The sequence below is a fragment of the Sciurus vulgaris genome (genome assembly GCF_902686455.1).
Source record: "Sciurus vulgaris genome assembly, chromosome: 4".
In the NCBI taxonomy this organism is placed as follows: domain Eukaryota; kingdom Metazoa; phylum Chordata; class Mammalia; order Rodentia; family Sciuridae; genus Sciurus; species Sciurus vulgaris.
Genome location: NC_136464.1, coordinates 58,654,809 through 58,667,880, shown reverse-complemented (window position 1 = coordinate 58,667,880; position 13,072 = coordinate 58,654,809). Strand labels below are relative to the sequence as shown.

At 40.5% G+C, this 13,072-nt stretch overlaps 1 protein-coding gene across 2 annotated transcripts in view; it reads right to left on the bottom strand.

Moving 5' to 3' along the window:
* The window catches only part of PBLD (phenazine biosynthesis like protein domain containing), an 80,154-nt gene that overhangs the window by 6,527 nt on the left and 60,555 nt on the right, over positions 1 to 13,072 (bottom strand). For both annotated transcript variants that reach the window (XM_079135818.1, XM_079135819.1), the window contains exons 3-7: positions 7,671 to 7,770; positions 6,855 to 6,953; positions 2,672 to 2,781; positions 2,558 to 2,587; positions 50 to 138 (exon numbers count right to left, since the gene is read on the bottom strand). In XM_079135818.1, the coding sequence (XP_078991944.1) occupies positions 50 to 138; positions 2,558 to 2,587; positions 2,672 to 2,781; positions 6,855 to 6,953; positions 7,671 to 7,770 (428 nt within the window). The remainder of the gene's footprint in view (positions 1 to 49; positions 139 to 2,557; positions 2,588 to 2,671; positions 2,782 to 6,854; positions 6,954 to 7,670; positions 7,771 to 13,072) is intronic.

The following is a 13,072-nucleotide window of genomic DNA, read 5'->3' as shown; positions in this document are numbered from 1 at the left end:
GGTGCTCAGCCCTCCTCACAGTGCTGAGACACTTAACAATCACATTTACCTGTTGTAACAATCACAAAGCCGGACAAGGAGATTTCGAGTATCTGGAGAATAGTGGGTGTCCTGGACCATTGTGCCGCCTATGGCCATCTGTGGACATGGACGGAAAAGTCCTCAGGAGCACATTCAAGTTCTTGATCGCCCAATGGGGAATGACCTCTCATTGAGCACTTGTTGTGAGATAGGCACCTCCATGTTCTTCAGTCCCCAAGGACATTAGCTCAGTTTTAGGGCTTCAAATATTGCTCAAGGATGTCCAGTTTCCTAGCTACCCAAAGGGCCTCTCAGGAGTCACTTATTACCCTCTGTCAGCCTCAAAATAGACGTGGCCCATGAGTGGTTACCACATGCCTCAAGGCACAAACTACTTTCAGTGGGTATTTTCACCACAGAGAAGGAACTCAGAGAGCCCAGGATGTCTGTCTGTCTGTCTGTCTGCCTCTCTCTCTTTCTCATACACACTCATTCTTACCTCTTGGAATTGTTGTGAGTGGCCATAAAATAACATGTTGAGTACCTGAAGCAGCAACTAGAACATTCCACATGCTAGGACTCAGCTGGCAACTCAACTGGAAGTGGAGACTAGGGAACTTGTCTTGTGCTGCTCTGCTCAGCAGGCATACCACTTTCACTTAGGTTGGGACAGATGGAAAAGATGACATTTTCTCAAGATTCCTGAGTTCACTCGGCCTGAGATTTACACTTCACCTTGCTCAAACCCAAGAACATTATTTGTTTATTTGGAAATGGTTTGGTGCTGAGGGAGACTATGAGGGACAATCTTCTCCCCGAAAAGTCATCTTTTAGGACCACCCAGCCTCCAGGTGAAGTAGATGATTACATAGCTGTCATATGGCCATCCTTAGGTGGCTTTGATTTCTCTAAGAACTGAAGTGCTCCTGTTCCCATGGCCAAAACTCCCTCTGCCTTGGGTGGTACCTGAGTTTTCTTCCTCAGTGACACAAAGAGGTAGAAACCCTCTGAGTTGAACAATAGCCCTTCCCAAAGAAAGGCCAGATCCCATCTGCTTTCTACCCTCAGTCTAACTGCCCTTCTCTGTCTGGATTCACATGTTGATTTGAAAGTTTATTTCTCAGCTGGGAATCTGAGTACCAGTTTCTAGGGAAGAACACAAAATAACAATACTCATGGTAAGAAGACCTTTATTTTTATTATCCCATTTTACAAATGCTGACCCTGAGGCTTAGAGAGACCAGGTTAAGCTTTTTCTTTCATGAACAAGGTCTACCATGATGAATATTTTCCACGTTCTCACCAAAGTGAATAAAGCAGTTAATTTATATAAATTTGGCTTATCTCCAAAACTCAAGCCATGGTTGAGGCTAGATATAAAATCAGAATCCATGATACTCATTTATACTCTTTGAAAACTTAGATGAAACAAAACACTAAAGATATCATAAATGCTGTAGTTGAAAATTCACTGAGAAACACTCCAGTGGTGCCCACAATAGACAACTTAACAGCATCATTTTTTTCTCATGACAGCTCTTGCCCTGGGCCCTTCCTACCCAGCATACTAAGAACCTGGTCATCTGGAGCTACTCTGATGCCCCCAAAACTTCTGCGGGATAACTGTAGTGCCTACCTCGCAGGAAAATATACAGAATTATATGAGATAATGCAAGTGAAACACTTAGCACATGGTATTGCATAGAGGAGACTCTCAAAAACACTGTTATTATTATATTGTTGTTATTGTTGTTGTTGCTGTTATTATTAAGCGCATGCTCATGTAAGACCCATGAGGGGGCCAGGCTGTGTCTTGTCTTCTCTGGAGTACTCAAACTTTCCTGGTCTCCACCAAGGCACAACCTGCCACCTCAGTCTCTCTCCCACCACAGATATTAGAGACACTAACAACTGCCAGGCAGCTTCCCCTCTTACCCTCTGTGTTGTTTGTATAGATTTCTTAGAATGACCATTTCTGTCAGAAATCCCCAACTCTCATACCTGAACTTGTATGGTCAGCCTCAGGTCATTTCTCTCCTTCTAGCTAGAAATGGATAGAAATTCAACACCCCCTCTTTGTCTGAAGGCTTGTGTTCTCCTAGAGGCATATATCTCCTAAAGATGTCCTTCGCTCTCTCTTGCATCTCCTTCAGGTCTTTCTCTCTCAGTCTGCCCCACAAGTCTTTCTCCCACCCTGGATGCTAATGTTGATTTTTTTTCTTCTTCTTCTTCAGTGCTAGGGATGATACCCAGGGCCTTGCATATTCTAGGCAAGTGCTCTACCACTGAGTGACAGTCCCAGCCCTAACGCTGACGAAAATAAAATAAAAAAAATAAGTGGTCAACTTTTTCACCAAACAGATTGAATATTAAAATTCGAACCTGAAATTACCCTGCATTACTCAGCTGAGATTCCATTAGAACATTTATACTGGTAGAGGACTGTCTTTCAGGATCAAGTCATACCAAATCTTTGTGTTCAAACAATAACAAATGACTGAATCACACAGGCTCAAATTTGATTCTTTTCACCAACCTCTATCAGGTTCTCTACTTCATGGAAGTCCTACAAGGGGGAAAAAAAGATAAAATCATTGTAAAATCATTGTTGGTTATACACATTTTGTGTTAATAATTAGAAAAAGCTTACCAGTGGGTAGGTTGGATAAAGTGGAAAATCCAGGATGATACCATCCTCTGCTCTTCTGGCCCTTAGTTCCCCACTCAGAGTGACAAAGGTTAGTATGTTATTTGTGTTTTCTGGCCAAAATATAAAAATAAAAAAGAATCAAGAAACAGGAAAATAAACTATGTTGTATGTTTATATCAATCACAGTAGTATTGTCTTAAGATTTTCTAAGTTGCTAAGGCTGGCTTTGAATTTTTGATCCTCCTGCCTCAGTCTCCTGAGCATCTGGGATTATAGGCGTGGGCCACCATGGCCTGCAATTTTCTGGCAATGCTGTCCTTTCCTGTGATGGAGGCTCAGGTCTGGGTTGCTGGGGTCTAAAGTGGAGAGAACAGTGGCTTCTAACTTGAGAACAAGAAACACAACTAATGGAACTCGTCATCCTACTGCAAGGCTTTGTAACTTGGCTCCTATCTGCTAACTAACAGTGCTCTTGAGCAAATTGTTTAACTTCCTTAAGCCACAGTTTCTCATCTATAAAATGGGGTTAGGGCTAGGGATGTAGCTCAGTGGCACAGCACTTGCCTGGTATGCATTAGGCCCTGGGTTTGATCCCCAGCATGGAAAAAAATGGGTAATAAGTAAACCTATCCGATGGGGCTGCTATAATGTTTTCTTTCTTTCTTTTTTGTTTCTTTTAGGTATTGGGGATTGCACTCAGGGGTACTTTACCACTGAGCCACATCTCCAACCCTTTATATTTTTTATTTTGAGACAGTGTCTCGCTAAGTTGCTGAGGCTGGTCTTGAACTTGTGATCCTCCTGCCTCAGCTTTTTCAATCACTGGGATAATGTTTTCTAATGCAGATTTTTAAATATCCATCAACAATACCTATAGAATTATAAACTTGATTAGTTTAAGATATTCCTTTTTTTTTTTTTTTCTTTTTGCCTTGAAATAACAGGTTTATTTTCTTATTGTTCTGAAGGCAAGTCTAAAATCAAAGTGTCAGTAGAACGATGTGACCATGGTTCTACCAAAGTTTACAGGGAAGAATTCTTTGCTTTTTCCATTGTCTGGTAAATCCAGTTGTTCCTTAACTTACTGGTTTTTTGTTTTGTTTTTGCTTTCTTTTTAGTTATACATAACAGTAGAATCCATTTTGATATAATTATACATGTATGGAATATATCTTTTTTTTTTTTTTCTTTGATGTGGGGTACCAGTGATTGAACTCAGGGGCACTCGACCACTGAGCCACATCCCCAGCACTGTGTTGTATTTTATTTAGAGACAGGGTCTCACTAAGTTGCTTAGGGCCTCGCTTTTGCTGAGGCTGGCTTTGAACTCATTATCCTCCTGCCTCAGCCTCCTGAGCTGCTAGGATTACAGGTGTGCGCCACCACACCCAGCTGGAATATATCTTATTCTAATTCAGACCCCAGTACCGCTCCTTTCCCTTCTCTTTCCCCACCCCCTGCTCCCTTCCCTCTATCGATCTTTTTGCCATTTACCCAGTTATTATTATTTTCTAAATTAATTTCTCCTGGATATACACAGTGGCGAGATTCACCGATCATGTATTCATATGTGAACAGAGGAAAGTTATGTCAGATTCACTGCACTGTCTTTCCTTTTCCTGTCCCCCCTCCCTTCCCTTCAATCCTCTTTGTCTAATCCTCTGAACTTCCATTCTCTGCTCCCCCTTATTGTGGGTTATAGTTTAAGATATTCTAAGGGGATGGCAAAACATGTAAGTTGTGAACAATAGTTTTAAGTAAAAACAAATCAAGTTTATCCTAAGTAAACCAAGTTATACATAAAAATTTGACTCAAAGAATGTACCACAATTCAGTCAGCCTCAGCAATTTAGTGAGGCACTAAGCAACTCAGTAAGACCCTGTCTCTAAATTTTAAAAAATACAAAAAAGAGCTGGGGATATGGATCAGTGGTTAAGTGCCCCTTAGTTCAATCCCTGGTACCCAAAAAAAAAAAAAAAAAAAAAAGAAAACAAACAAAAAAACCCCACAAAACTGGGGTTGTGGCTCAGTGGTAGAACACTTACACTGGGTTCAATTCTCAGTACCACATATAAATAAACAAATAAAACAAAGGTTCATCAACATCTAAAAAATGTATATATGTATTTTAAAAAATCTTTAAAAAATAAACAAATACAATCAAACAAAAAAGAAAAAGTACCACAAACGCTGACATATCCCTTTATGAACCAAAGCAATTTAGTCCATTCATCTTACTTTTTTTTTTTATCTAACCTTTTCTTTTCGTCTAGTCTTTTTTTAAAATTTGGAACCTAATTCTTTTCTCTCCCTTAACATTTCTATAAAACTTAATCGTATCTCAAAGGCAAAGAAATTCAGCATTGCATACTAACTCACTGAGCATAAAATTTATATTCTAAAACCCAAAGCTTAATTTTTCTCACTTCTCTTAATTTTCTCATAATTGGTGTAAGAGACAATTTAAAAAGCATTTTTTCATACTTTATTCGTCAAAACTTAAGACCCCATTGGGGGCTGAGAGATTATTATTCCAAACCTTAGTCATTCCACCAAAGTGGGGCCCTGCTTTCAAAAGACTCAGTCTGACTTCATTAAAACCTACTTTTCAAGAGTGAGTTCCGACACCATATTTCTGGATGTTTGTTTTCCTTCATTCTGATCCCCTATGCACATAAACCAAAATCATCACACTTAAAATGTGTGCTGGGTTACATGATAGAGGGCTCTTGGCCTAACCCTCTCTGCTAAGCATGTCCTCCCTCAGGATGCTCCAAACACTCATGCCAAATTTGCAGCAGGATCTTTGCATTTGCTGCTGCCTCCGTGTGATGCTCATACTCCTACTCTAGCCTTTGCTCATAAGGCTTCATCTCATTCTTGAGCCCAAAGGTCCATTTCTCTAGACGGTGCTGGTATCCAGATTCTATCTCCCACCTGGGGGCTGGGATTAGGTGAAGCAAGGAAGCCAAAAAGGGTGCAAAATTTAAGAAGGCACCTCTTCTCAGGTGCAGCTTTGAACCTTTCTTGCCTCTCTGAGCCCTGACTCTGCTATCAGGAGTCTGGCAGCTGCTGACAGCTCTGAGCTGAGTCTTTCTCTGGGAATTGCCCTTGGCAGAATAGGGCTACCTTGCCCAAAGTAATGCTTCTTTTCAGGCCTTGGGGGTTGGTCCATGGAGGGTATAAAGGCCTGAACCTTTGCCTCTGTTCTGAACTGTACCAGTTGGAGAAATTTTCCAGCTTCTTAGCTTCCTGTGGCGTGGGCCAAGATCTTTCTTTGTTACTTTTCAGGTCAACCCTTTCCTCTCTTCAATCCTGCTTTCTTGAGCCCAATCCCGAGCCCAAAAAATTCTCCTCAATTCTTCTTGAGTGCAAATGTCTTGCAACCTGTTTCCTGGGACAGTTTGCCTGTCACATCTTCCTTTATCATCACCGACGGAAGTAACTCCCCTAAGACCCTCCTTTCCCAGCTCCTCACTCCCAGGCTCCCTCTCTGTCACATCATCCTGTTGGTTTCTGTGTTACATTTCTGTCTGTTGTTTCCCCTTTCAGGGCATTTCCAGACATCTCTCTATCCCATTCCCACAAACCCCTGAGGTTTATCAGGCAGTTAAGATGGAAACTGGCAGGATTAAGGGGCTGCAACCCATCTTAAGGTAAATGTTGATGGTCAGGACTCAGGAATCTTTAAAATTCAGAGCAAAGAAACTCTTATTGTAGAGCAAATTTCAAATATTTGGAGCAAAGTGTGTCTTTTGGTTCCCCAATATTATATCATGTGAGGCACTTATTCTGCCCAAGCAAATTCCCCCGCTATGTTGGCCATAAAAACCAGAGATCTCCTATTTAAAATAAAATGGCATTCCAAGGAACAATCCAAGGATGTCCAGTGCATACTCATAAAGGCTGAGGTGTGATTAAAGGTTACTAGAGAATTGTGTGAAATAAACTGCAGTGGTTTTTGTTTGTTTGTTTGTTTGTTTTATTTTTTTGTGGTGCTGGGAATTGAACCCAGGGCCTTGTACTTGGGAGGCAAGCACTTTACCAACTGAGCTATAACCCCAGCCCCTGCAGTGGTTTTATACCAATCCCTTTGGTCCACTAGAAAGAGTGGATGAGAATTTTTAAATACATATATTTGCTATTGCAAAGTGATAGGTTCATTAAAGAGATTCACGTTACTTATTTTGTGAAACAGCACAGCTGAAGATGCCAGTGTGGCATGGCCACAGAGCGGGACTTCACTCACAGGTGTAAACCACCTTAGTCCAAAGCAGGAACCTTCAGAGGAGGAAAAGTCAAACAGAGACAAGGTCATTCCTATGAGAGCAGATTGCAAACTTTTTATTTTCTCCTTCTTTCCTGAATACTTCACTAACATGATTAATACCAAAATCCATTGTACAAAGATGGGAGCAGGCTAGACCAGCATCCCAGGGTCCCCTTGCTCCAGAGCTGGAGCCGAAACCTTCAGGTTCACCAAACATCCTCTTAGTCCATATGTTGGGTGATTTATAAAGAAAATCAATTTAATTTTTATAGTTGAGGAGACTGGGAAGTACAAGCTCACAGGGCCCACATCTGATAAGGGCCTTCTTGCTGTATCATCCCATGACTGAAGGCAGAAGTGCAAGAAAGTTCATATGTATGAGCACTTGTGCAAGATGGGACCAAACCTACTTCTATAAGAAGCTCACTGTTGAGACAATGAATCCACTTGCACAATAACAACATTAATCCATCACCTCTCATCAGTCCCCACCCCCAACACTTGCATTGGGAATTAAATTCCCAATACACGAACGCTGGGGGTGACACATTTAAACCATAGCATAACCTTTTCCCCAGATGAACTGAAAAGCAAATCAGAATCTCCTACTAGATTTACTATCTGCATAGAAATAATAAATACGAATTTTCCTTAAATAAAATTATTCCCTCCTTAAAAGTAACTTCTGATGCCATTCAAGAAGGGGAAGAAAAAAAATGCATATTTACTTTGAGTGAAGTTGTCTGTTGGGTTTAGCTTTCGGATAAAAGCGGTTTCAGAGAGGTTCATCTCCTGGGCAATTTTTTGATGCATGTCTTCATCCAATTTCTTAATTAGAAACAAAAAGGTTATTGAGACTCCAGAAAAAGATCAGACTTCTTTGGACAGTAACTACCATTAGCTAACATAACAATTTATTAATATTAAAATCTAAAATCTAAAAGGAAATTATTAAATATTAAAATCTAAAATCTTAAAAGGAAATTCGAGTTACATGCCAAGGAATTCAAGGCACTTTCACAAAGATTATTTCTCAGAAATTGAAACTTAACAGTGTGTATGAAGAAAAATTATAAATGTGCAAAGCTAAAACAGACTGAAAGCTCAGCTGACCTTGTCTGTCTTTTGTCAGATTAATATCTAATCTGAGTTCATGTGCTCTCTTTGAAAAACAATTTCCCCAATCTTCCATGCTATGTTAGATACAGTAATGTTCGGCACCCACTCTGGGCAGGTTAAACCACTGCTCCCCCATTTTTGCATGGGTCTCTCCCTCTTGGAAAGGGCCTCAGGCTAGAGGTCACCTCCTCCAGCAAGCCTTTCCAGTGCTTTCCAGTACCACTCTGTCCAAAAGTGCCCACTGCCCCTGGAGTGCTCTTTATTGTCTGTCCTTACCCGCTCTCACTCTAAACTCTTTGAGGGTATAGACTATGCTAACTTGCTTTGCCTGGGTCCAGGATAATGCCTGGAATGCCTATGATAGTAGGAGCTCAATTAATATTTGCTGAAAGAATAAACCCATTATTTCGCTTCATTTCATTTGTGCTTATGGTTGGAATCTTAATGTCCCCCCCCACACACATGCTAATGGCTCGGTCACCAGTCCATGGTGCTATGGGGAGGTGGTAAAACATTTAAGAGGTGGGGCCTGCTGGAAGGAAGTTAACTCATTGAGGGCAGGCCCTTGAAGGGGATATCGAGACCCCAGCCCCCTCCAATGTCTCCCCCCACCCCTCTCTCTCTGCTTCTCAGTTGCCATGAGTAAGCAAGCTTCTCACCATGCATGCCAGCCTTAATGTACTTTCTGCTACAGGCCAAATAACTATGAACCGAAACCTCTGAAACTGTAAGCTGAAATAAAACTTACCTCATTTGAAGTTGTTTATCTTGGCTATTTTGTCATAGCAACGGAAAGCTAACTAACACATTTTTAAGCCCTCAATACAGTTATTCTTACCCCCTTACAGAAGAAATTAAAAACACATGGGTTGTGTAGTATCCTAAGATCATGACATAACTAATAAATGGTACAGTAATTTAGAATATGGTCTTAGAACCAGGCATGGTGGCACATACCTATAATCCCTGCTACTCAATGGGATCACAAATTCAAGGACAGCCTGGACAACTTAGTGAGAACCTGTTTCAAAAATTTAACCTAGAAGGCTGGGGATATAGCTCAGTTGGTAGAGTGCTTGCCTCGCAAGCACAGGCCCTGGGTTCAATCCCCAGCACTGCAAAAAAAAAAAAAAAATTTAACCTAGAGAGACTCACCTAGCATGTGCAAGGCACTGGGTTCAATCTCCAGTACAGTCAAAATAAATAAAATGAATGTGGACTTAGAGCCAGCATGGTAACATGAGACTCCCACTCCAGAGGGTGAGGTAGAAGGATCACTTGAGTGCAGGAATCGGAGGCCAGTCTGAACAACATGGTGAGACCCATTTGACAGGGAAATAGAAATGAAAAACGTTGGCTTAGCAAATGGAAAATGGAAACTAGTGAATTGAGAGGAATGAAATATGGTTATTCAGATTCTTTTTTTTTTTTTTTTTTTTTGTTGTACATGGATAGCATGCCTTATTTTATTTGTTTATTTTTATGTGGTGCTAAGGATCAAACCAGTACCTCACACATGCTAGGCAAGCACTCTACCACTGAGCTACAGCCTCTGTCCCCATAGAACCATTCTTCAAACTTTTCTATAGGTTTTTAATATTTCAAAATAAAATTTAAAAATAATAAAATGTGGGCTGTGGAAACAGACAATATTTGATTTATAACCTGGGTCAGTGTAATGAGACAAGGAAATAATAGGGATTGCTATAGTTGTGTGTTATGTAGTAATAATAAGCTATATTTGGTATTTGCCTGGACTTGTAAAACTAAAATCATAAAAGGCGCCTGGTGACAAACTTGCTGTGTGGCATGATGACTCTCCTGAACAATGCCAATTTGAACTTTTATCTGTGATTTGAGTGGTGGCTCCTAGTCTAGTCCTGTTCTGGTCTTTATCAATGAAGACCAGAGCATGACTGAGCTGAAAATCACCACTTAAACCCCTGGACTTTAGGAGCAAACTGTCAGCAGCACCATGACCAGAGGACTCCACGTCACTCTCTTGACTGCCCCGGCTGCTGTCCGCACTATCGCTGACTGCTGATCTACCATTGTCACTGAGGCCAGAGGACTGACTGACCACCTCTTCCACGATGACGACTGCCATTTAGCCTCTGGCTTATTAGACACCCGAGGACATCCAAAGACATCTGAGGAGCTGAGAGAGGCTAAGGCTGAGAAGAACCCCCTCGGTCTTGCTGACCAACTTGTGGCTAGGAGACATTGCATTGAGTAAGTCCATGGGGATTGGACCCTGGGTGAATAAGGGAGTGAATCTTCAATGTATTTGTGACTTGCTATTATTAGGAATGTTGAGTGTGCGTTGCATGAATAAAATCCACTTGTTGGAACCAAACTTGATTCCTCTCTTACTCACTGCTCGGGACAATCAGCCTTTGTAACAGTGCAAGAATAGACAATCTACTTAATCATATGGAGTCTCAGTTTCCACCTTTAAAAATGCGGATAATAGCACTTAAGTCACTGATTTACTGTGAAAATATTTATATGTACACAGACATATATGCACACATTCCTCTTAACACAAGACAAAAAATGAATCAGATATATGAGTTTTCCTGTCAAGAAATGCATTCTGTTGTCGTGTACAACTAACTAGAACAAATGAAAATTAAAATTAAAAAAAGAATGACAATCATTTAATCAACAAAATACACACTAGTTAAAATTTGAGTTCTAAAGAAATCTCAATTTTCTTTTTGTAGTACTGGGGATTGGACCCAGTGGTGCTTACCACTGAGCTACATCCTTAGCTCTTTTTATTTTTCATTTTGAGACAGGGCCTCACTAAGTTGTCTAGGCTGGCTTCAAACTTGCAATCCTCCTGCCTCAGCCTCCTAAATCACTGGGATTAAGAGCATGGGCCACCATCTCAGCCAACAAATATATTTGTGTTTTGGCCACACTTAATATTTCTGAACTTTTGAAACTCAAAAGAAATACACTTTTACACTAAAAATTCACAATTCACTCCTTTGGGTTATGCAATTTCAACTCTTTGTCTTCTCATTGATTCAATGTCTTTTGAAACGCTTTTCAAAAATTGTCTAAGGCTTAAAACTGGTTATTGTGGAATCAGTCATAATATTTAAACTATCAGCTGTTACAAAAATCCCAGCAGGAGACTTAATAAACTTTGTTTTCCTTACAACGCTAGGGAACAAACCCAGGATCTCACACATGGTTGGTAAGTGCTCTATCTTTGAGCTACACCACTAAACTGTTCTTAAAGGAGCATCTTATTCAAAACCTACAGAAGCTCAGTAGTCCTACAGAAAGAGAAATGACTTAAGAAACTGATACTTTGCTGGGTACGGTGGCACACACCTGTAATCCCAGCATCTTGAGAAGCGGAGGCAGGAGGATTGAGAGTTCAAAGCCAGCCTCAGCAACTTAGCAAGGCACTAATCAACTCAGTGAGACCTTATCTCTAAGTAAAATATAAAAAGGACTGGGGATGTGTCTCAGTAGTAAAGCGCCTCTGGGTTCAATCCTCAAAAAAAAAAAAAAGAAAATGATACGTATGCTGGGTGTGGTGATGCATATCTATAATCCCAGCAACTCAAGCTACTCAGGAAACTGAGGCAGGAGGATCACAAGTTTAAGGCCAACCTCAGCAACTCAGTGAGACCCTGTTTCCAAATAATAATAATAATAATAATGGCTTTGGATGTAGTTCCGTGGTAAAGTATCCCTAGGATCAGTCCCCAGTACCAAAAAGAAAAAAAAAAAAAACTTATTTTCCAAAAATGCTACCATAATGTAATGAGGTTTTTTGTTTTTAGTTTTTCTTCCAAAAGATTAAATCCAATAATACATATAAAGTGCTCATCATAGTGCCCAACACATGGTAATACTTGATAAATGTTAGCTTTTTATTTTGAATGGCTCGGAGCTCATGTTTTCATCTGCCACACTACACTTCCTGCCTATAACAAACTGTTATCACCCCGTTAGCATGCTGTAGACTAGAAAACCAACAACTAACAGAGAAAAATGGACCACTGCAAGATTTCTAAGGGAGAACAGCAATCAATCAATTAATGAGTGCTCTGCTGGGCCAGTAGCATGGGACCTCTACTGAAGGGACTTGTTAGAAATGCAGTCTCAGTACTTAGGGGGCTGAGGCAGGAGGATCACAAGTTCTAGGCCAGCCTGGGCAATTCAGCAAGACCTTATCTCAAAATAAAATGTAGAAAGGGTAGGGGATTTAGGTCAAGGGTAGAGCACTTGTCCTAGGTTCAATCCCCAGTAAGGAAAGGAAAAAGAAGGAAGGATGTAGTCTCAGGCCCCTCCCCAGACCTTATCAATCAGAACCTCCACTTGAACAAGATCCCCAAGTGATCCAGGTGCACATTAATGGTTGAAGCTCTGGTGTATATGACACAATCCTGTGTTCAAGGGACTCAGTATCTAGTGGAGAGTCAGGATACCCACAGAAAGCAACCATAAGCAATACCAGAGAGTATTAATTGAGGTAGGTAGGGATTTGGGGGGTTTTGTTTATCTCGGGGTTTCTTTTGATATTGGGGATTAAATCCAGGGCCTTGAACATGCTAAACATGAGCTCTACATTTCCAGCTCTGAGATATGTAGATTTTGACAGTAAATACTCTAGGACTTCAAAGATGAGGTCTTGTGGTGCATCTCTCATAGGCAGATTTTGGTGATTTGGAAGGAGAATGTGGGCAAAGAGTTTAGGCAAGTCATGACCTCATTTGTGTTCTCTTATTAAATCAGGGATTAAGATACAACATTTTTTTTTTCTTTTTTTTCTTGTGGTGCTGGGGGTTTGAACCCAGGGCCTTGTGCTTATGAGGCAAGCACTCTACCGACTGAGCTATCTCCCCAGCCCTTTTTTAGACATTTTTGAATTAAATTTTATTTTTAATTTTCAAAAGTAAAAAAGTTATAACACTTCGTATAAACTGATAACAAGACAGTTGATATTAAGTTAACCTCATACATTAATGTTTTCCTTTTCTTGAAA